At 63.1% G+C, this 23351-nt stretch overlaps 2 protein-coding genes across 2 annotated transcripts; both read right to left on the reverse strand.

Annotated features, from left to right (window-relative positions):
* Positions 1-10: 10 nt before the first annotated feature.
* On the reverse strand, positions 11-4931 carry TBX10 (T-box transcription factor 10). The gene is made up of 10 exons (XM_004618566.2): positions 4916-4931; positions 4515-4782; positions 4110-4211; positions 3662-3833; positions 2323-2478; positions 1888-1955; positions 1625-1719; positions 790-1070; positions 609-741; positions 11-111 (listed from the first exon to the last, which is right to left on the reverse strand). Exons 1-10 carry the CDS (start codon positions 4929-4931, stop codon positions 11-13), a joined length of 1392 nt encoding a protein of 463 aa, XP_004618623.1.
* Positions 4932-16706: 11775 nt separating this feature from the next.
* On the reverse strand, positions 16707-19552 carry LOC101552759 (aldehyde dehydrogenase family 3 member B2-like). Its single transcript, XM_004618483.2, has 9 exons — positions 19391-19552; positions 19183-19293; positions 18987-19107; positions 18760-18845; positions 18595-18676; positions 18072-18458; positions 17754-17920; positions 17330-17429; positions 16707-17010 (listed from the first exon to the last, which is right to left on the reverse strand). The coding sequence occupies exons 1-9, from the start codon at positions 19550-19552 to the stop codon at positions 16826-16828; spliced, it is 1401 nt and encodes a 466-aa protein (XP_004618540.2). The 3' UTR covers positions 16707-16825.
* Positions 19553-23351: the final 3799 nt, after the last annotated feature.

Below are 23351 nucleotides of genomic sequence, written 5' to 3' on the forward strand. Positions count from 1 at the left end.
CCCGCGGCCCTCATTGGCTGCGCCGCGGCGCCGGGGGCGGGTCCGGCTCGGTGGGCCGGGTCTTGGGGGCGGGGGCGTGGCTGTAGGTGGGGCCTACGGGGATGGCTCCTCCTTCCGGGGGGAACGGAGGCGGGACCGGAAGGGGCGGGATCCAGGGCTTGGATTTCCGGCGGAGGGGCGGTCCCTGCTTGGGGCGGAGCTAGGGCTGTGGGTCACGGTGTTAAATGTCCCTGAGTGACCTCTGGGGCCCGGGAGCTTGAATATTTGTCGCCGCCCCGCCAGCCCCAAGTCCCCGGCGCTCCCGCGTTGTCTGTTCCTTTCCTAGGAACCTCATAGAAAATTCTCTGGCTGTCAGAGATGGCGTTAAGGGCTGCTCCTCAAATCCCTCCCGTAACCCCCCTTGACCCCCTTGACCCCGAGGTCACTGCCCGCCCTGGTCCTGCACCGAGCCATGCACAGGGCGTCTAAACCCGCGGGGGAGCCTCGGAGCAGTTTTGTCTCCCTCCCCTGCGGCTCCACAACCTCGGTGGACAGTGCTTGGCTGGACTCACCACCTGCCAGAGCCCCAACCCAGGCCGGGCACAGGAAACACGCTCAAGGCCCAGTACCAAAGGCTTTAATGTTGCGGAGGAGCAGGAAGGCCAGGGAAGCGGGCGGGCGGGAGGGTGGTCCCAAAGGGCCGATTTCAGAGCGCCAACCTGTGCTCCGCGTGGGAGGGGACAGGCCCCTGCACAGGAGGGCCTAAAGGGGTGGGTCCAGGGTAAAGGGACGCTGTCCACAGGTCTCCACCCTCATCGGAGGGTCCTGGCCAGGCCCCCTCGGAGACAGGAGCTTCAACCCAGCTGTGAGGGGCTGACCCGCCTGCTCCCCATCGGCCTGCGTGCTGGGAAGAGGGTATGGTGTCCGGCGGGCCCTGGGGACCCCCACAGGGCTTGAGACCCCAGGATACAGGCCCTGGTATGTGAGCGGCCGGTAGGTGGCCGGGGTCAGCAGTGTCTCCGGTGGGGCCAGCAGTTGGTGGTGAAGCCGGACAGCCGTCCTGGAGGTGGGGGCTGGAGCTCTGCTGGGGTCTGAGGGAGGAAGTAACCCGAGTCCGAACTGCCCTTCACACACTCAGTCTCCACCAGTGCCCGTCCCGTCCCGGAGTGCCCCCCACTCTTATCCCATTCTTTTTTTTTTTTTTTTTTTTGCTTTTTTTGGGTCACACCTGGTGATGCTCAGGGGTTACTCCTGGTTCTGCACTCAGGAATTACTCCTGGCGGTGCTCAGGGGACCATATGGGATGCTGGGAATCGAACCCGGGTCGGCCGCGTGCAAGGCAAACGCCCTACCCGCTGTGCTAGCACTCCGGCCCCCCTTATCCCATTCTTGCCTCTGCCTGGATATCTTTCCCCCATGCCCCGGCCCTCTAAAGCCCAGCTCAGGAACCACCTCCTCCAGGGAGCCCGCCGACCTTGCTACCCTGTTCTCAGCCCCTGGTCTCTGCTCAGCCTTCTGCTGTGGGCCCCACATTATCTCGGAACTTCAGCCTCCCACCCTGACCACACAGGTGCCCCCTCGCCGCCTGCCCACCTCCCAGGTTCTGGCCTCAGTGTCTGGGGCGGGTCTGGGGTGGGGGTCTAACCTCTCCTCTGCTCTGCGGAGCCCTTCAGAAGGCAGGGACTGAGGCCGCTGCGACTCCGGGCTGGGACGCCAAGCAGTGGCCGCGGAGCAACCGTCCTGGAGATGGGGCAGGGGAGGGGACAGGGTCACGGCCAGAGTCAGGCAGCGGGGCTCCAGGGCAAGTCTGTGGGCGTGTCCAAAAGAAGGTCTCCAGGCAAAGCCCTCGGATCTGCCTGGGTAGGGGGAGGGGTGGGCTAGGGCAGAAGCAGGGCGCCCAGACCTTACCAGGACTCAGGGTCGCTCTCTCTGAAGCCCTTGGCGAAAGGATTGCTGGCGATTTTCAGCTGGGTGATCTGCAGAAGAGAAAGGACCGTTATGGGCCAGCGCTGAACCGGCAGAAGGCTGTAGGGCCAAGCTCCTCCCCCTCCCCTCCCTTAACCCCCCCTCGCCCACCAACCATCTCCCCATTGGCGCTGAGAGCCCCCGGGCAATGCATTTATTTTGTGTCTGTGTGTGGCCACACCTGGCGGTGCTCAGAAGTTACTCCTGGCTCTGCACCCAGGAATTACTGTTGGCGGTGCTTGGGGGACCACGTGGGGTGCTGGGGATGGAACCCGGACTGGCTGTGTGCGAGTGCACTACCCGCTGTTACCCTGGCACTGCGTTTGTGCGCATGCCCACGCCCTACTGCCCAGCAGGGACTCTCCTCGCCCCACCCACCCGGTGGTTCTGATAGGCCGTCACCGCGGTGAACTGCGTCTCCGTGAAGACGAAGGACTTGAAGTTCTCCTGGGCGTAGCGCTCGCTGTCCTTGCGCGGGTCCACGAACACCACGTGGAGGCGGGGCTGGTAGCGGTGCATGGAGTTGAGAATGATCTGGGGGTGCACAAGGGGTGCGCAGGTGGGCGGGGCAGCTGTTTGTTTGGGTGCCACACCTGTCGATGCCCAGGGGTTACTCCTGATTCTAAAGTCTGGAGTTACTCCGGGCCTCCGGGCATGCTCAGGAGACCATGTGGGATGCTGGGGATCGAACCCGAGTTGACCATGCGCAAGGCAAGCTCCTTACCCAAAGTACCATCTGTCCGGCCCGGGGCTGATGCCTTTTTCACAGGCCCAGACCCCCCCCTTTCCGGTAACCAGGGAACTCTGATGTGAGCGTCTGCAGGTGGAGGCCATGGCCCCCTGGTGTCCAGTCACTTTTTTTGCTGTATAGGCCGCACCCGGTGGTGCTGAGGGCTTACTCCAGGCAGCCTCGTGAGACCATGTGTGCGGGATTCAGACCCGAGTCAGCAGTATGCAGGGCCCGGGCCCTACTTGCTGAACCTAGTGTCCAGCCTCTCTTTCCTTCTCGCACTGACACTGGACCTGCAGAGCCAGAATCTGACCACCCTGCCGGTCACCATCTTCCCTCCTGAGGATCCCCTGTGCCTCCAGCTCCTCTGGTCATTCCCATGCTGACCCTTTGAGCCATTTCAGAGCAGTGTTTGCCAGAATATCTCTACACCCCAGCCCACCTCCCATCTTCCTAGACAGTCCCGTCCCAGACCACCTGCCAGTCAGGGGAACTCAGCCCCCAGTCTAACCGTCAGCAGCAGGCTGAGGGTACTGACCCCCAGCAGGGGCTGCAGAGGGCCGACCTAGTAAGGCCCGCCGTACGCCCCGCCTCCACAATCCTAAGCTCCGCCTCCAAACGTGGCCCCTCCCCCACAACTCTCAGGGCCCTGGACTCCTCCCCAGCTGCTCCCGCATATGCCCCGCCCCCAGGAGTACCGCCTCCACCCGCCCCCTGGAAGAGTGCCTCCCAATAGGGCCCGCCCCAGGCCCCGCCCCGGAAGCACCGCCTCAACCCGCCCCCTAGAAAAGTCCCTCTCAATAGGGCCCGCCTCAGGCCCCGCCCCGGGAGCACAGCCTCGACCCGCCCCCTGGAACAGTCCCTCCCAATAGGGCCCGCCCCCACAAGCACCGCCTTTATCTGCCCCAGAACAGCCCTGCCCAATAGGGAACGGCCCCGACCATAGGCTCCGCCCCCCAAAGCCCTGCTCTGCTGCCCGGGCCTCACGTGGCCGTTGTCGTCCAGCAGGTTGTTGGTGAGCTTTAGCTTGTCGAAGGACACCATCTGGCGCATCCACTGGGCGCCCTTGGCGGGCGAGTCGGGGTGGAAGTGCACGCGGCCGGGCGTGGCTGGGTCGGCCTTGCCCGCCACCAGCCAGGCGGAGCTGTGGAAGGCGTACCTGGAAAGCAGAGCCCCAGGGGTGGGCGCCCATTGGCACCCCACACTCGCTCCTGCACTGCCCCAGAGAGCATCACTGCCTCGGCGCTGGGCGGCGCACCTGAGGGGTAGCCCCTCCCTCGGGTCTGCACTCTGGTCCTCACGGAGCCCCCTGCCACCCTGTGTGGCAGACTGCCCTCTGCCCAGCACTCTGCGGCCCCCTCCTGGCTTCGCCCTGCCGCCCCACGCTTCCCCTGGCCTCCCCCAGTGCAGATCCAGCTGCCCCGCCCCCGCACACCTGTATCTCTTGTCATCCAGGGGCACGAAGTCCATGAGCAGCGCATAATCAGCCAGCGCGTCCATGCCCAGGATCTTCACCTGGAAGGCAGGGAACATCCTCCTGCACAGCATGGGGAGGGACTCAGCAGCCAAGGAAGGCAGGAGCACCTGCCTGCCACAAACACAGGACGACACAGTGGCACACACACAATGACACACACACACGTAATTACCGACGTGGACACAGAGACACACACTGACTCAGACATACAATGGCACACACACTCGTGGACCCACGCAGACAAGCATACATGTGCATATGCACGCGCATACACATGCACACACATGCGTACACATGAACACACACATGAATGCACACACACACGAACTCACATGCACACACATGCTCCTGCACTGCCCATACCTGCCCGCCTTGGTGACGATCATCTCTGTGCCCAGCTGGTTGAATTCCTCCCACAGAGCCTTCATCTCCAGCTGCACCGTCACATTGGACACATGTGGGTTCTTGGGGCCTTGCCCCATGGGGTCGGCCATGGCATGGGTCCCTGCAGAGTTACTGGCGGGGGGCAAGGGGTACGGCAAACCCCGCAGGGCCTCACAGCTGGAGCTGGTCGCAGGCAGGGGGTAGGTGTTAGAGGGTGCAAATACCCCGAGGCTGGCAGAGAGGAAGGCTGGGGAGAGAGGAAGGAGGGGTGAGCACCTCCTCCCCCCATCACCCAGGAAACGCGCTTGGCCTAGAAGCTGCAGGGAGGGTCCTCTTTCTCCAGGAAGCTCTCCTTGACTACCAGGCCTGTGCTCCCTCACCTCCTTGACTCCACATCCCTTAGCGAAGTAAATGCACCCTGGAAATCTCCCAGCAGAGCCCCTCCCGCTCCCCGAGGGGTGCTCTGTTTCCACTCTGGGCCCAGATTCCCATTCTTTTTTTTTTTTTTTGCTTTTTGGGTCACACCCGGCAATGCACAGGGGTTACTCCTGGCTCTGCACTCAGGAATTACTCCTGGCAGTGCTCAGGGGACCATATGGGATGCTGGGATTCGAACCCGGGTTGGCCGCGAGCAAGGCAAACGCCCTACCCGCTGTGCTATCGCTCCAGCCCCACCAGCTTCCCATTCTTGACCCGGGCTCAGTGGGTGCTGTGAGGACACTGAGGACACGGCAGGGCTGGCCGCGGCACAGCTGTGTGGGCGATGGCGTGGTGGGTCCCCCTGGCTGGCAGAGCGAGTGCCCCACCCGCCCCGCGCTGTCCCATGGTCCCGGAGCCCTGGACCCCCGCCGTCGGCTCAGCCTCCTCCCCTCTGAGGAAGAGATTCCCCAGGTGCCACGTCCAGCAGCCAGGGGCCAGTGTCCAGCCGAGGCAGACGCCGAATGGCCAGCGGTGCTGTGAGAACACTGCGCTCACAGAGCCCTCAGGGACCCGCATGGGGGTCCGAGATTAGAGCAGGGAACGCCCGGCTCCCCACGGTTCTGGTGTGTGCTGAGGCGGGGGGCTCCGGCCAGCGCTGTCCCCACCATGACCTTCCCAAGAGATGACCCCCGGAAGTGCCTGGGCAGCAGACGTGCCCCCCACGCAGCAGGGGCCAGCCTGCAGAGGCTGGGTGCCTGGCAGCGTGTGGGGTGCGGAGGGAACCGAGCTGGCCCCCAGAGGCAGGAGTGTGAGCGGGGGCTGGGGGGCGCACTGGGGGTTGCTGGGCAGGACGGAAAGTTCTGGACCGAGGGGAGGGCGCTGGCACAAGCATGTAAATGTCCTGGACACCTCAGACCCAGCCCTTCCACGCGGCTGCCTGCCCGCTGCCCCCAGACATGGCCCTGCTGACCCCCAGCCCTCCCACCCTAGCGTTGCTGGGGAGACCCCCGCACCTCTCAAACAAAGGGGCTTCCCGGCAACTTTCTTTTTCTGTAGTTTCTCCCGTGACGATTTGGGCTTTTCAAAAACTGTTTTGGTTTTGGGCCCACACCCAGCGCTGCTCTGCGCTCAGGGATCACTCCTGGCAGGGCTCGGGGAACCCGAGGGGGTGCTGGGGATCGAACCCGGGTCAGCCACGAGCAAGGCAAGCGTCTTCCCCACTGTACGAGCCCTCGGCCCCCAGTGAAAAATTTCTAAGTAGAAGAGAAAGTCCTGAAATGAGATGGTGAGTTTCCAGTCGCGGCGCTGGGGGGAGGAGCCCCCACAGGTCTGCGGCTCCGGGTCCAGGCGGACCGATGGGCAGAGCGCTGGGTGGGGGGTGGGGTGCAGAGGGGGGCGACCCCTCAGAGCTGGTGCATGGGGGGCTCACAGTGCCGGGTCCTGCCCCCTGCCCCACCTGACAGCCACCCGCGCTCTGGGTCGGCTGGAGGGGACGCGGGAGGGGACAGACCCAAGGCCACTCACGCTGGCCAGACCACACCTCCCCACCGGCCAGCACCCCATATTTGCATCTTGGGGTCACAAGCCCCTCAGCCTTGTCCTGGCGGGCCCTGGCCCCGGCCGGTGTCCACTTACTCCCCAGCCCAGAGCCTGGCTCCCTGGGGCTTCCTTCGTCCCCCGGCCAGGTCCTGCCGTCCCCGCCGCGGACATACCTGCCATGGACACCGGCTCCGGGCACCCTCGGCACGGACACCAGCACACCCCAGTCGGGGGCACGGCCCGGCTCCCTCCTGGCCGTCCCGGTGTGGTCAGCTCCTCCCTGGAGCGGGGTCCGGCCTGCGTGCAGCCCCTTCCCCACGCCCCTCAGACTGGCTGGATGAGGCAGGCTCGGGGCTGGCAGCTCGGGCGGGGCGGACGCTCTGACGTTGGCAGCTGCCGCCCTCCCCGCCCCTCCCCAGCGCCCACCCCCCTCTCGATCAATGGGCTGGGCAGGGCAGGGCTGGGGGTCCGCAGGGGCTGGGGCCGGCCTGACCGGAAGGCCTGGGGCAGGTGGGACGGTGAATGCAGAGGGGAGCCCCCGACTGGGGGTCAGGCATGGCTCAGGGCACAGTCCCTGGCCTGGCAGAGACAGAGCCCTCCTGGGTGTGACACAGTCAAGCAGGTCCCTCCTGGGCCCTGGGCCTCAGTTTCCCCAACTAAGCACAGTACAGGAGCCGGGGGGTGGCTGGCCGCGCAGAGGTCTCGGTACGGGGTCTGGGTGGGCGTCTGGCTGGACCCCCCTTGGTTCAGTCTGGGAGGAGGAACCCCAGACGTCAGGTCAGAGGTCAGAGTTCATGAAAACATTCCTGCCCCGCCCCAGCTGGCAGGGACTGTGGTGGGTAGAGATAGCCTGGAGGGCACCAAGGGCACAGCCCGCCCCCCGCTGCCCGGCACCCCCCGCTCCACGGCTGGGCCTGGAGAGATGTCGGTGTCCCCCGAGCTGCCCCTCCCCGGTACCCGACAGTTGGGGGGGGGAGAGCCCGGGGGTCCGGGCAGTGTCTGAGCGTGTGTGCCCGCATAGACCTCTGGGCTGCCCCGTACACATGTGCGGCTTTGTGTGTGTGGACGCGGGCTCACACATGGTCATAGACGGACACACTGCTCACACACAGGCATTCACACGCACACACGGTCCCAGGCACACACAGTCTCACACACACACAGGCTCGCACACGGTCAGACACACAGGGTCACACACAGGCATTCACATGCACACACAGTCACAGGCAACACACAGCCTCACACACACATAGGCTTGCACACGGTCAGACACACAAGCTCACACACAGGCATTCACATGCACACACAGTCACAGGCAACACACAGCCTCACATACACACACAGGCTTGCACATGGTCAGACACACAAGCTCACACACAGGCATTCACACGCACACACGGTCACAGGCTCGCACATGGTCAGACACACAGGGTCACACACATGCATTCACATGCACACACAGTCACAGGCACACACAGCCTCACACACACAGGCTCGCACACGGTCAGACACACAAGCTCACACAGGCATTCACACGCACACACGGTCACAGGCTCGCACATGGTCAGACACACAGGGTCACACACATGCATTCACATGCACACACAGTCACAGGCACACACAGCCTCACACACACAGGCTCGCACACGGTCAGACACACAAGCTCACACAGGCATTCACACGCACACATGGTCACAGGCTCGCACACGGTCAGACACACAGGGTCACACACATGCATTCACATGCACACACGGTCACAGACACACAGGGTCACACACAGGCTCACACACGGTCAGACACACAGGCTCACACACAGGCATTCACACGCACACACGGTTACAGACACACAGGGTCACATACAGGCTCGCACAGGGTCACATGTGCACACGCTCACACATATGCACACAGGCTCACTTGTTCACACGCACGCACACACCCTGCTCCCGCGGCCCCCACTGCCCTCCTGCCGCAGGCGCCGGCCCGGCCTCATCTATCTTCCTGCCAGCCTGTCCCCGGCGCCCCGCGTCCTTCACACCTTCTCATCTCAGCGCTCAATAGCGAGAGGCGCTGGCAGCCATGGCCGCGGGGAGACGGATGGGCGGGGGCGGGGGGCAGCCTGTCAGCCAGAGCCTGCCCTGCTGTCAGCGGGGCCGCGGGAAATGCGTGTCCCTAACCGGGCCCCGCCGGGCTCTCACCCTGCCGTCCCCGCCCACCCCTGGCGGGGAGCCGTGCTAGGCGACCCCTTCCCACCGGGCCATCACACACCTAGAGAAGCACGTCTGGGCTGAGCCCCCAGAGCCCCCCAGAAGGGCCCAGAGCTCCCCAGAGGCCCCGAGCCCCCCGAGCAGTGAGGGGAGGGTCCACCCAGAACGCCCCGCCCCAACAACGCAGGTGTCAGGGCCGCTCGCCACCACACGGACGCCCCCAGGGCCCCCCGGACGCACAGACGCCTGGGCCGGCCCTGGCCCGGACACCCCCCATGACACGGCCACCTGCTTCTCTCCCAGCAGGGCCGGCCCCCGGGTACGGGGTGGGGTCCTCCCAGAAGCCCGCGCTGGCCCCCGCGCTCCTCCCCACACTGCGGGCTTCTCCTGAGCACGGGCATGGCCAGGCCCGACAGTGGACACGCGTGTCTGAGCCTCACGGGCAGACCCGGCACCAGCCAGGGCCTCCAGCATCTAGTGGCGGGCAGGGGCAGGGAGTGAGGGGCGGCCCGGGCTGGCGCTGGGCCCCAGGGCCACGAGCTGCCCCGTCCCGATGACAGCGATGCCTTCCCGAAGCCTCGGTGACGAGCACGGGCTGCAGCACGGCCCCTCGCAGGGCGCTCCCTCCCCCAGCTGCACATCTGGAAAATGGGACACCAGGAGGCCGCAGCAGCTCCCAGATGCCGTCCTGGAAGAAGCGTCCAGGGCCAACGCTGCCAGGACTGGCCTCTGCCTGGCACTGCCCGAGAATGCCAACTAGCTCCAGGTGCCCATGGCTAGAAAGGCACGTGTCACCACAGAAAGGGGCCGCGGTGATGACAGGCAGAGAGCGAGGCCTGAGTTTGAATTCTCACTAGCTGTGCAACCTTGAGCAAGTGACTTAACTTCTCTGTTCCTCAGTTTCCTTTCCTGTAAACCAGGGACAAACAAATCTCTGCATGTCGGGGCCAGAGTGATAGTACAGCGAGGAGGGCACTTGCCTTGCATGGTCGACCTAGGGACAATCCCAAGCACCCCACAGGGTCCCCTGAGCACCAGCAGGAGTGATTCCTGAGCACAGAGCCAGGAGTAACCCCTGAGCATCACTGGGTGTGGTCCAAAACAAACAAAAAAACTGTCACTGTCATCCCATCACACCCGCCAATGCTCAGGGGTTACTCCTGGCTCTGTCTAAGGAATTACTCCTGGTGGGGCTCGGGGAACATATGTGATGCCGGGGATCGAACCCGGGTTGGCTGCATGCAAGGCAAACGCCCTCCCCACTGTGCTATCGTTCCAGCTCCCCCAATTAATAATATACAAACCAGCCTCTGGCACATATCAAACACAACATATTCTTTTTTTTCTTTTTTTTTTTTTTGCTTTTTGGGTCACACCCGGCGATGCACAGGGGTTACTCCTGGCTCTGCACTCAGGAATTACTCCTGGCGGTGCTCAGGGGACCATATGGGATGCTGGGATTCGAACCCGGGTCGGCTGCGTGCAAGGCAAACGCCCTCCCCGCTGTGCTATCGCTCCAGCCCCAACACAACATATTCTTCAATAAACTTTATAGTCCAGGGGAGAACCAGGGATGTCGCTCAGCATTAGAAAAAGTGGGTTCAAACCCTGGCATCACAGAAAATAAAAAAATAAGAGGGCAGGAGAGATAGTTCAGTGGGGGGGGGGGGGGCGTTTGCCTTGCGTGTGTCCAAGCCCAGTTTGCTCCTGGGCATCCCGTATGGTCCCCCAAGCACCTCCAGGAGCGATCCCTGAGCACAGAGCCAGGAGTCAGCCTTGAGCACCGTGGCTGTGGCCTGAATCTAGAAGGAAGTAAAGGAAGGGAGCCACTCCTTCAGCAGTGCTTGAGTTGGGGGAGGCACAGGGGGGCGGCCCACCTGAGTTTGGGACCCCCAAGCTCACATGAAGGGCTTCTGGCTGGTCTCCCGGCTCCTGGCAGTTCTGAGGGGGGGCGGGGGAGGTGCAATGTCAACAGAGCAGCGCGCCCCTCTGAAGCCCTGCCTCTGAAGGTCAGTCGGGGCCTTGGGGCAGGGGTGCGCGCGGTGCCCTTGTAGCCAGAGACGTCCAGAGCAGGACCAAGAAGGCGGAGCACGTGCAGCGGCGCCCCCCTGTGGGGGCCAGCGGAACCGCCGCTGGGGCCGCGGGGTCGGCCGGTTAGAGGGACGAAGATGCTGGAGTCCTCTACTGGGAATCAGGGCTCGGGCCACATCTGCTCTCCTTCCCCTCGTGTCTGGGGCGGGGGAGGCGTGTCCAGGCTTTGACAGGGTAGCGCCACCGCCGCTGTGGCTGGGGGCAGCTCCTGATTCCGGGCTGCTGATGACCCGGCAATCCTCCCTCTGGGCCTCAGTTTCCCCGGGCCGTGGTTACTGCATACACACCTGCAGCTGCGGGTGCACGGGGCCGGCCAGGTCCTCGGCCGGCGTGCGGGATAGTCCACGGCGCCCGCGTTCTGGTAAAGCTTCCATCTCAAAGGCGGGGAAGGCGGAGCCTGCGCGGCGAGAGGGGGCTGCACTCCGAGCCCACCGCGGGGCAGGTGGGCACCCCAGCGCCGACTGAGCCGCTTTCGGCCCCAGTTCCCCACCAGGTTAGGGTCTCATCCTGGCTGAAGAGCTGGATGAAATCCAGAACTGCGCCCACCAGGACGGGCATCTGGGTGAAAGGTCAGCTGGCCGCATGCCCTGAGGCTGGGGGCCCAGCTCCAGGACTGCAGACCCAAAGCCAATGAACCGGTCAGCTAGGGGCGCGGGGCAGGGCTTCTGGGCCACAGGTCCCGCCCCAGATAGGCCCCGCCCCCGGAGGTCCCGCCCTTGGAGGCTCTGGCTCGGGTAGGCCCCGCCCCGGAAGGCCTCGTCCCCGACAGGCCCCGCCCCAGAACGGCAGGCCCAGAATGCTCCGCCCCTGACAGGCCCCGCCCCTGGCAGGCCACTCTCCGGAGACCCCGCCCCCAAACAGGCTCCGCCCAGAAGGCCCTGCCCCTGGAGTCCTGCTCCAGACCGGCCCCGCCCACCAGCTACTCCCGCTAGGACCCGCCCCTCTTTCTCTTGTCTCTTCCCTTTTTCTCTTTCTCTCTCAGGTCACATCTGACAGTGCTCAGGGGTCTCTCCTGGTGACTGGGCAACCATATGGGGTTTTATCTTTGTGCCTGCTACAGCCTGCCGAGTCCAGCTCTGCCGCCAGCCTTTGCTCGCCCTCTGCCCAGAGGGGTGGGGCCCCATGGGGAGCTGCGGCGGAAGTCTCAGAGGGTCTCCTTCCAGGGAGAGCCCAGGGCCCCCAGGCTGCTGTTCCCCTCGGGCATCCTGCTGTGTGGCCCTCACCCTGGGCACGGGCCTATGCCAGTGGCTCATTAAGGCACAGCTCTGTGGCCCCCGGCTGGCCCGTGTCCCCTGCTCATCCCCCCAACCCCTCCCTCAGGGCTCCGTCCTGTGGCCCCCAGCTGGTCAGCATCCCCTGCTCCCTCCCTCCCGCAGGGCCGGGCCCCCTCACCCTGAGGTTGTGCCTTTCGGCTCTCCAGGAAGCCAGGTAACCTATCGGGAGCTTTGTTGTTTCCCAGACACGGCGGCAGCTAAAGGGACCTCAGATCCATTTCATGGACGTGAAAACTGAGACTTGAGCAAAGGGCCCAAGGGCACGTGAGGACTGAAGGGGGGCTGGAGTAGGGGCTTCCCTGCTGCACTCTGGGGGCAAGCGGAGGGGGCAGAGGGGAAGGGACGGGACAGGCTCACATCAGAGGGGAGCCCAGGAGGACAGGGTGTCGCGAGGGCAGGGTGGGCCATGGCCGCCCAGGGCAGCCCCCCAAGTGCTCAGGCCCTGCTCAGGGCCCCGCGGCCCCGGGAGGCCTGAGGGTTCCCTTCCGGTGCCCCTTCTCAGCGCGCCGACAGCTCGCTGCAGCGGGGACCCGGGCGGGAAGAGTGACAGGATGGCACCCGGTCATCTGGCACTGGCCCAGTCGCTCCCGGCAGGCCCTGGGACCCGGGGCCTGGGCCTGGGACCCCCTCTCTGAGTCAGAGCTGCTGACCGGGTCTGGGGAGAGGGCACAGCACTAAGGGCGCCACGATCAACCCCCACAGTGCGGCGGGTCACCCCTGCGCTCCCAGCCCTGGCCTGAAGCTCCACCACTGGCTGAGGACGGCCGCGGGCCCGCGAGCACTGCTGGGACCCCGCGCCCAGAGCCAGCCGCGCCCCGGCCAGAGGAAGGCCCCTCACTGCTCCAGCCTGGGGCAGGAGCCCGGCTCTGCTGACCCGGCTATTTTGGGGGTTCCTGGGGCCAGCACACTTCCTGCCCAGAGGTGCTGGCCCCGAACCCACAAAAGCCGCACAGCAGCGGGGGCCTGGGAACTTTCACTTCCCCTGCCTGGACTCGCTTCCGGTTTCTGGGCTGTCTGCAGAGGGGCAGGGGGCCTGGGAGCCAGGGCTGGAACCCCCGGTGCTGACTGAACACGAGCGTGTGTGTGCTTGTGTCAGAACGGTGGGCACGTGTGTCCATGACCCGTGTGAGGACAGTCTGGGGTCACCTGGTGGAGTGGAGGAAGTTGAAGGGCCCCAGGTCACTCGGATTGCTGTGTGATGTGGGGACAGTGAATGCTCTCTCTGGTCCCCAGCTCCTGCATGGCCCAGTGGCTCTCGGAGAGGACCAGGGAGCAGAGCCCGTCCAGCCGGCGACAGAGGGCATCCTGGGGACACAGCCACTGGAGTTGGGGAAACTGGACCCAGAAAGAGGTCCGACGACCCAGAGTCATAAAGTGACATGGCCCAGGAGAGTCACATCACCGAAGTCCACACCTGAGGGCACTGTTCAGTGGCTCTGGAACCCTGGTCAGGTCACCCACCATCCCCACAGGCTGCCAACCCTCTGGGTCTCTGCCTATCCCCCTCATTCCTTCTGCCATCCATCCATCTACCAACCGCTTACACACTCATCCATCCATCAGTTGCCTGTCCATCACCTCTCCATCCATCCATCCATCCATCCATCCATCTGTCCGTCCATCCATCCATCCATCCATCCATCCATCCATCTGTCCGTCCATCCATCCATCCATCTGTCCGTCCATCCATCCATCCATCCATCCATCCGTCCATCCATCCATCCGTCCATCCCTCTTCCATCCATAATCCATCCATCCGCCCATCCATCGTCCATTCTTCCGTCCATTATCTGTTCTTTTTGTTGTTTTGGGGGGCCACACCTGGGGGTGCTAGGGCTTACTCCTGGCTCTGTGCTATGGGATCACTGCGGTGCGTTCAGGGGACCATATGGGGTGTCAGCCATGTGCAAGGCAAATGCCCTCCCCACTGCACTATCTCTCCAGCCCCCGTTATCTGCTCTGCCCACCCTGCACCCCTCAACACACTCGCCACCCACCCATCCTTCCTCTCACGTCTGCTTTCACTCATTCCTTCACCCACAGCCCCAGTTAAGCACCTCCTTCGAGAGTCCCCTGTAGGATATCATTGGTTTGTCCTTTCTCCCTTGCCAAGAGTTTGGGCTTATCTGGTAATAATCTCTAAAGAATTCTAGACTACATTGGTATGTCCTGCTCCCCTTGCCACTAGGAGCTTAGGTATATCAGTCACGCCCATCGAAGTGCTCCCGAGCCACTCCCACTCCTTTGTCTATGTGTAATCACTTCTATGCTCCCTCCCCCAACCAGTTAATCAGCTCTTCCCCTAATCAGATTCTGTTAATTTGTAAGGTCAGACCTTGCTAGGACAGTGAACTTGTATTGTAAGTTAATATTGCCTTTTCTCCTCTCCTTATGTCTTTTGAATAGTTTAGAGCAATGTCCTTTTTGTATGGACAAAGAAAGACAGTTGTTAATATGCTTTGGTAACATGGGATTTAATTGGCTTCAAATATTATTCACTCCCGGGCATCTGCTTTCTTGACTTAAGCCTCAGCTGCCCTTACTTCCTAGCACCCACAAAATCAGGGTCCCAACGAGGGACGGGACGGACCCAGGGCAAGCGGTGAGTTATGTGATACCCTGGCATCCAGATGGGCCTGGCCAAAGCGCCTAATGCTTAACTATATGTTAAGAGCTTGGTCATGGACATGTCATGTCATGATCCAAAAGCAACGATGAGACTAGGACCCTGCTAGGGATAGGAAAGACTAATCTGGCCTGAGCACTGTAGTCTGAGATCGAGGTGACCCCAGGAAAGCAATTCTATAAGCTTAATGCATCTCTTGCTATGTCCATACAAAATGATTAATATTATGAATACTTAATATGTTAGTTGGACAAGGAGAGGAGAAACACACCCATGGGATTCCACCCTGTCCTAGAAGGAGCACCCCCTGAGGGAAAGAACTTTACCCTATTGATTGTGACCACACCTATGTGTTAGCCCCAACCCCTCATTCTTAGGAATTTAACTAGGCTGAAAGAGTGGGCTGGGGGCCAGTTCCAGGGCCAGTTCCAGTGCCAGATCTGGAGAAGCCAGATCGAGATCCAGATCGAGAGGAGAAGGGGAATTAAGTAGCGTGGGGAGGAAGAAGCAGGAGGAGAATCGGAGGAGAATGGAGATGGGAATGGAATAAACTGCAACTGAGACCAACCAGCCTGGCTCCGTTCCTTCCTTCGCCTGCCTCATCATCGCCATCAACCTCCCTGGGGTGGGGGAAGCGGCTGGAGACTACCGAACGCGGGCAGCGGGAGAGATAGAGCGCCGCTGCCCAGTGCCCACGGTGTGATGCCCCGCGTGGTGCCCGCTCCCTTTTCTTTTTTGTGTTTTTACACAGTCCCCTGTGTCCTCTGGATCAGATAATCAGCCACCCCCCACAAACTCCTAGAGACGGACACCGTGCTTCCCCTTCTTTGTTCATAGGGTCCCACCAGAGGGGCAATGTGGTCTGCAGTCACCCTGGCAGTGCTGGGGGCCAGGCAGTGCCACGATCGCACTTAGGCACGTGCACATCTGGCCCTGGTCAGACACGGCCTCCTCGTCCCTCCGCCCCGTGGCCCTGGCTCAGTGAGCAGTGTGGGACTGCATGGGAGCAGAGGTGGCTCCCGAGGCCCCGGTGCTGCCTCTCTGGGGAAGCCACCTGGCTCGGCTCGGCTCTGCTCTGCTCCCCTGCACACCCTCCCTTGTCCCCTCACGCAGCTCAGCCCTCTGTGTCTCCAGATCCCTCTGAGATGTCAGGCAAAGTAGCCAGTCTTAGCCTCCGCCTGCGGGGCTGCGGGGCATGTAGTTCAGCAAAGACTTTGCCCATGCAAGGCTCTGGGTTTGACCCCTGGGAGCACCAAAAGTGAGACAGCCCGAGGCATCTGGGAGTCTAGTGCAAGGATGGGGACAAGGCAAACACATGTCAAAGCCCCTCCTGTACCCAGAGCAGACATCACTAATAGATCCTGCACTATCGCCTCCCTCCCTGACATCACTAATCAACCCTGCACCATCCCCCTGCCTCCCAGACATCACTAATCAACCCTGCACCATACCAAACATCACTAATCAACCCTGGACTGCTTCCCTCCTCCAGACATCACTAATCAACCCCGGACTGTTCCTCTTCCCCCAGACATCACTAATCAACCCTGCACTGTTCCCCTCCGCCAGACATCACTAATCAACCCTGGACTGTTCCCCTCCCCAGGCATCACTAATCAACCCTGCACTGTTTCCCTTCCCCAGACATCACTAGTCAACCCTGCACGTGTCCCCTTCCCCCCAGGCATCACTAATCAACCCTGTACCATTTCCTCCCTTCCCCCCACCCCTCCTGCCTCCCTCCCAGACATCAGTAACCAACCCTGCACCGTCCCCTCCTTCCCAGACTCAGGCCCCAGATCCAGGTCCTGGACTTGCAAACCCAACCACTTGCACAGGCAGGAAGGAGCTAGAGCAGCCTCTGTATTGGGGGGCCAGTTTACAGAGCTGACGCCGGGAGCCCTTTCTGGAGCAGGTGGACCCGCCGGGGGCGTGGGGGGGTGAGTCTCATCACCAGACGGGACCACACGGGGGCTCTAGGACGCTTTGCAGTGGGCATCGCAGAGCGGGGCTGGCCTGCCCACCCACTCGGGAGCCACGGGCCCCCGAGACGGATCTCCGCAGTCCTGGACAGGATCTCCTGGGCTCCGGGAGCGTGGACCGGGAGGGCCCGCGGCGCTGGGGCGGGCCGGACACTCACAGGAGGGTGCAGCTGTTCGAGCCCAGGGCCCAGGTTATCAGCGGCTGGGTCCAGCCCCCGTAGGGCGGGTAGCGGATCTCGTTCAGCTGCTCGAGGTGGGCGGGGCAGAGCACGCAGGAGCGGTGGTGGGAGAAGGTGTCGAAGGAGAACTTCCCGTGGTACCTGCCCATGCCGCTGTTGCCTGGGTGCAGACAGAGGGGACCCCCGGGTGTGACCACCCTCACAGGCGTATTTTCTTTTTTTTTAATTTTGGGGCCACACCCAGCGATGCTCAGGGGTTACTCCTGGCTCTGTGCTCAGGGATCTCTCCTGGCCGGGGCTCAGGCGACCCGATGGGAATGCCGGGATGGAACCCGGGTGGGCCGCGTGCCAGGCAAGAGCCCTGCCCGTGGACGGTCGCGCCCGTCCCACCTTGGGGGCGCGGCGCCCCCAGGAGGTCCCGGGCGGTATCCAGGCTAAGCAGGGGGTGGGGGCTGGGCGCGGGCAGGGGCGTGGCTCACCGACGCCCCCCAGGGGCAGGGAGGGCAGAGTCAGGTAGGTGAAGCCGTCGTTGCTGGTGAAGTTGCCACTGCTGGTCTGACTCAGCACCTGGTTCACCACCTGCGGAGGAGACGGTGATGGGGGGCCACAGCGCCCCCCTCTGGAGACCCGGTGCAGCGGTCCCAGGGGCGCGGGGACCGGGAATGGAGAAGTGTGGTCACACCCGGGTGTCAGGGGGCCAGGAAGTGCGGAGATTAAGGCACTTGCCCAGCGTGTGGCTATGGCTGACCCTGGGGGGAATCCCAGCCCTGCGAATGGCCCCTGGGCTGCGCACCTCTGGGTGTGACCCCCAAACCGAAGCACACACACAGAGTCCCGCACGCTGGGGCGTCCCTGAGCAGGCATGGCATGAGAGGGGTGGTCGCTGCCCCCCGGCTGGCCCACCTGGCGGCTGCTGGAGAAGACGTACAGGGCCAGGGGCTTCTCCCGCCTCTGCATGAACTCGATGGCCTCGCCCAGGCCGTCCACCGTCACGATGGGCAGGATGGGCCCGAAGATCTCCTCCTGCATCACCGGCTCCGCCTCCTGCACGTCCACCAGCACCGTGGGGGCTGCGGGCGGGGCGGCTCAGCGGGGGGCGGGGGGCGGGCCCTGCACCCCCACACCCAGGCTCGGGGCAGGGCGAGCCGGAGTCCCCCAGTGCCCTGAGAAGGGCCCGCGCGGGGGTCCCCGGGCTCTGGGGGGCGGGAGGGCGGGGCTCACCGATGTAGCGGTCCCGCTCGTCGCTCTGGCCGCCGATGGCCACGCGGCCGCAGCCCAGCAGCCGCTTCAGCCGCTGGAAGTGCCGGTCGCTGACGATGCGGCCCAGGCAGGGGGACGTCTGCGGGTCGGCGCCGTAGAAGCGCGTGATGGAGCACTGCAGGGCGGGCAGCAGGCGCGCGCGCATCTCAGGGCTGCAGAGCACGTAGTCGGGGGCCACGCACGTCTGGCCCGCGTTGAAGAAGCGGAAGAAGGCCACGCGGTTGGCCACGGTCTGGGGGTCGCAGTCGTCGTCCACGTAGCAGGGGTTCTTGCCCCCCAGCTCCAGCGTCACGGGGGTGAGGTGCTTGGCGGCCGCGCTCATGACCAGCCTGCCCACGTGCGGGCTCCCTGGCACAGGACGGACCCCTCAGCACCGACGCGACGCCTCTCGCCCCCACCCCCACCCTGCCCTTCCCTGGGCCTCGCCTGCCCTGACCCCCCCACCCCACCCTCTGCACCTGCTTCCCAGCACCGTGGGTCTCACCCGTGAAGAAGATGTAGTCAAACCTCTGCTCCAGCAGCTGAGCCGACTCCTCGGGGCCCCCCAGCACCACGGCAAAGCAGCTCTGCAGGGGCGGGAGGCGGGGAGTCCCAGCGGGGGGCGGGTGGGCAGGCAGGGGGCCCCGGACGGGCTGGGGCGGCCACTCACCGGGTCCAGGTAGCGGGGCAGCACCGTGGCCAGGAGCTTCTCGACGCTCTTGCTGATCTCCGACGGCTTCAGGACCACGCAGTTGCCTGCAGGGACACCCCGGGGCCTGGGACACAGGGGAGGCGGGAGACGGGGACCCCCTCCCCCAGGCGAAGGTGGCAGGATGGCACGGAAAGAGAATTAGGCGGGGCTGGGCTGCGGGGCTGGGGTCCGGGAGCCCCCCTCACCCGCGGCCAGCGCGCCCACCAGGGGAATCAGGGTGAGGTGGACGGGGTAGTTCCAGGGCGCCATGATGAGCACCAGGCCGTAGGGCTCCTTGCGGATGAAGGTGTTGCTGAGCTGCAGGAACTGGGGCGCAGGCGGCGGCGGTGAGCCCCACTGAGGACCCCCAAGCCCCCCCCCTCACCGCGGCCCCGCGCTCACCAGGTTCTTGGCCACGGGCTCGTCTTGCATCCAGGTGCGCAGCTGCCGGAGCGCCAGGTCCACCTCGTTCTGGCACAGGATCAGCTCGGACACGTCGGCCTCCAGCGCCGGCTGCGGGCGGGCGGGTGGGTGGGCGCGTGAGGGAGGCCCCCAGCGCGGCCAGCCGCGCCCCAGCGTCCCCCCGCCCCCCGGGGCGCGCCCGGCCCACCTTGCGCAGGTCGTCAGCCAGCGCCTCGCGCAGCAGCTCCTGGTTCTCCTGCAGGAAGCGCTCCAGGCCCCGCAGCTGCGCCTCCCGGAACTCGGCCGGCCGCGCCCGCCCCGCGCGCACCGTGTCCCGCAGCCGCCGCAGCGTGTCCGCCCAGGGCTCCATCCTGCTGGGGGCGCGCCCGGGTCAGCCCCTCCGCCCCGCCGGCACCCCTGCTGCCCCTCGGATCTGAGCTCAGCCCCTCGCGCCGCGCCGTCGGTTTTCCCTGTCACTGCGGGGACGCGCGCAGCAGCCCGCGTGCAGGCGAGGCGGCGCCCCGACCACACTCCCGCCTGGCCCGAGGGGTGTTTGGGGGAGCCCCGTCATCCCCCTGCTGCTCGGAACCCCAGGGCTACGCTCACGGTGCTCAGAGGCCCAGGCCGTGCTGCGGATCCAACTTGGGGCCTCACGCCCGGCCTCCAAAAGTCATTCCCCTGGTCCCACAGGGACACGGAGACCTGGTGACAGCAGGGACCCCGGGCACAGGGAGGGCTCAGGGCCCGCTGCAGGCGGGGGAGGGTGCCTAAAACAGTCTCAAAGCAGGGTCAGGGGCTGGAGCAATAGCACAGCGGGTAGGGCGTTTGCCTTGCACGCGGCCAACCCGGGTTCGATTCCCAGCATCCCATATGGTCCCCTGAGCATCGCCAGGAGTGATTCCTGAGTGAAGAGCCAGGAGTAACCCCTGAGCATCGCCAGGTGTGACCCAAAAAGCAAACAAAACAAAACAAAACAAATCAAAGCAGGGTCAGAGGGGAATGTTCTGGAGCCCCTCGGGGCCCCAGGGGATGGAGTGGAAGTTTTTTGGGGGGGTTGGGGGGGACGCTGAGCATTCACAGCGGGCTGCAGAGCTGCGACACTGTCTGTTCCGGCATGCCTGGGTTTCTCTGTCCAGTGTCTGTGCGTATTGTGTGTCTGTGTGTTCTGGTGTGTCTGTGTGTCTTGGTGTGTCTGAGTATCTGTGTGTCCGTGTCTGTGTGTCTTTGTGTGAAACCGTGAGTCCGTGTGTCCATGTGTCCCAGTGTCCCTCACTGTGGCTCACGGTCGGGCAGCAGGCTCCAGCCCTGACCTCTGCCCTCGGCCCTGGGCACGAGTGAGGGCCCCGCCCTGGCCGCCCGGTTGGGCTCTGCACCCCGCTGCCGAGGACGGGTCCCGTGAGGCTGGTCATGCCACACAGAGCCTGAGATGCGGGTCCTGGCCTGAGTCTGCCTGGGAGCCGCAGTGACCCCCAGCCCTGTCCGGCCAGCAGGGCTGTCCCCTCGGTCCTCACTGTGTCCGGTTCCTTCCTAGATGAGCCTGGTCCACTCAGGGGAGCCGAGGCCTGGCCGAGACCCCTGCCCTCGCCCTGTCCTGTAAGCTCGGAGGCTGAGGAGGGGCCCCCGCTGACTCAGCCCCCGCCCCAGCTTCCATCTGGACACACCTCCAGGGGGCAAAGACCCCCGCCTGGCGGATGGGCAAGTCCAGCTGGAACACAAGGGCCTGAGGGCTGTTGCTCACCCGAGAGTGCTCCCAGAAGCCCTCGCCCCCCCCGCCCCGTACCCCAGTGGCAGCGTCTCCCGCTTCTTGTGGGCTGCTGCTCTACCTGCAGTTTCTGCGTTGCTCCCCTGTCTCGGGCACCGCCAGCAAATGCAGGGCCTGACAGGAGCCCAAGCTGGCCAGACCAGCTGTGCCCACGCCCACTGGCAGCGGTAGGGGTGGGTGCGGAGGGTGACCTAACCGCCAGCCGCAGGGCTGTCTGCCTCCAGCCCCACCCTCCACTTCCTCGGTTCCAGGCAGTTCCAGCCGGGGTGGCTGAGCCAGGTCCCTGCCAGTGCCTGCCAGGTAGGCCTGGGGGTGGGGAGAGACGCCCCACATGGAAGAGGCCCTGGCGCTGGGCCACAGGGCCTCCGGCATCCGATGCTGCCTCCTCCAGGAAGCCCTCAGCCCTCCCAGATCTCTGCACCAAGTTCCCACGTGTCGACCCCACCCCACCCCCGTGCCATAGGGTTCCTTCCTTGCCTGGCTTGAGGGTGCCCAGCTGAAACCCTGGAGGCAGAGGATGGGGCGAGGCTGCAGGGGGGAGTTCCCGGGCGACCCCAGGTAAGGCCAGTGACTGATGCTCTTAATTCCTATATGTGTTTGGGGGGGTGTCGTCAGGCCACACTCAGCTCTTGTTCGGGGTCACTCTGGTGCCTGCCAAGTGCTCTAACCTGCCACCTGACTTTTTTTTTTGTCACAGTGAGATACACAATTAGTCATTCATTGTCCCAACACCTGCCCCCCCCCCCCAGCCTGCCTCTATGGCAGGCACTTCTCTCTCTGTCTCTCTCTGTCTCTGTCTCTCTCTGTCTCTGTCTCTGCCTTGCAGGCACTGTGGCTTGCGGGTTCTGAGAGGTTGTTCCGAGTGTCCCTCTGCCCCCTTTCAGCACTCAGTCTTGTCCAGAGGATTATTTCCAGCTCTCATTTGCCATTGTGACGTTTAGGACATGGGTAGCTGTTGGTTGGTTGTTGGTTTGTTTGCTCAGACTGGGGCCCTGGACCGCCACATTCTGGGGTTCTGGTAGTTGTTGGTCTCTCTGGTGCCGGGCTGGAACCCGGGGCCTCCACACGCTGGGGTTGTGCACGATGGTCCCTTCGGTTGGTTCCTGTGGGGGGCGCGGATCTGCGGGGTCTGCACCGGGCGTCTGGCGATTCTGATTCCTTGGCAGGAAGGGCATCTGCCTCCAGGCCGTCTCCCCCGTCCACAGGCACGGGCCTCGGCCAGCCTCGGCGGCCCATTGGCCAGATCCACACGACCATTTTAAAAAAATTTATTATTTTTATTTATTATTTTTGTGGGGGGGTTGTGGAGGATGGGCCATACCCAATGATGCTCAGGGGTCACTCCTGGCTCTGCACTCAGGAATTACTCCTGGCGGTGCTCAGGGGGCCATATGGGATGCCGGGGATCGAACCCGGGTTGGCCGCGTGTGAGGCCAACGCCCTCCTCACTGTGCTATTGCTCTGGCCCCTGTTCCACATGATCTTGATGACTGTCATTTACGTTTTTACTATTATTATTATTGGTGTTTGGTAATGCTCAGGGGTTACTCCTGGCTCTGTGCTCAGGAGTCACTCCCAGTGGTGCTTGGGGACCCTATGGGATGCTGAGGACTGAACCCAGGTTGGCCGCATGCAAGGGTAAGGCCCCTCTGCGCGGCACTAGTGTTCCATCCCCTTATTATTATTATTTTTACTTTTGAAATGAAAATCTTATTTTAGTCCTTATATGTGTAATAATAATTTTATGTTCTATAGCATTCATTAAATGAATTGTATACTGCTTGAACATTTCCTTTTATAATAATAATTATCACCCCATCCCTTATTATTATTATCATCATTTTCAACTTTGTTGGTTTGGAAGCCACACCTCTCTGCTCAGGGATCACTCTTGGTGAGGTCTGGGGGACCCTCCGTGCTGTTGGGGACTGAACCCGGGTCAGTCACGTGTCTCATTCCCTGCCCTGTCTCAGGCCCCTCAACTGACCAATTTATTTTTTATTTATTTTTATTTAATCATTTTATTTAATTAATTAATTTTTTATTAAACATTTAAAAAATTTTTATTTTATTACCATGTGGAAAGTTACAAAGTTCTCAGGTTTATGTCTCAGTTATACAATATTCAAACACCATCCCTTCACCAGTGCCCATATTCCACCACCAAAATCCCCAGTATACCGCTGCCCCCGCCCCCATTCCCAACTGTATAACTGATGAATTTCACTTCATTTTCTCTTTACCTTGATTACGTTCCATATTGTAACACAAAACTCACTATTGTTGTTGGAGTTTCCCCCCAAGAAAGACAGCCCTACTAAGGAAGCATTTGATAATTAGTTTTCCATTAAAATATTGTATGTTTTCAGTTTTTAGAAAAGGTCTAACGTGGCCGCACGGTTTGGAT

Source organism: Sorex araneus, chromosome 6, assembly GCF_027595985.1.
Source record: "Sorex araneus isolate mSorAra2 chromosome 6, mSorAra2.pri, whole genome shotgun sequence".
Taxonomy (NCBI): domain Eukaryota; kingdom Metazoa; phylum Chordata; class Mammalia; order Eulipotyphla; family Soricidae; genus Sorex; species Sorex araneus.

Coding starts and splice junctions, on each gene's coding strand:
- TBX10 (XM_004618566.2), bottom strand. Junction 3,834..4,109: donor CTGGATGACAAGAGATACAG/GTGTGCGGGGGC, acceptor TCTGCTTTCCAG/GTACGCCTTCCACAGCTCCG. Junction 1,071..1,624: donor CTCCGCAGAGCAGAGGAGAG/GTTAGACCCCCA, acceptor TTCCTCCCTCAG/ACCCCAGCAGAGCTCCAGCC.
- LOC101552759 (XM_004618483.2), bottom strand. CDS start 19,552: ATGGAGCCCTGGGCGGACACGCTGCGGCGGCTGCGGGACACGGTGCGC. Junction 19,294..19,390: donor TGGCTGACGACCTGCGCAAG/GTGGGCCGGGCG, acceptor GCCCGCCCGCAG/CCGGCGCTGGAGGCCGACGT. Junction 17,011..17,329: donor CCTGCCCCTGGGGGGCGTCG/GTGAGCCACGCC, acceptor GTCTGCACCCAG/GCAACAGCGGCATGGGCAGG.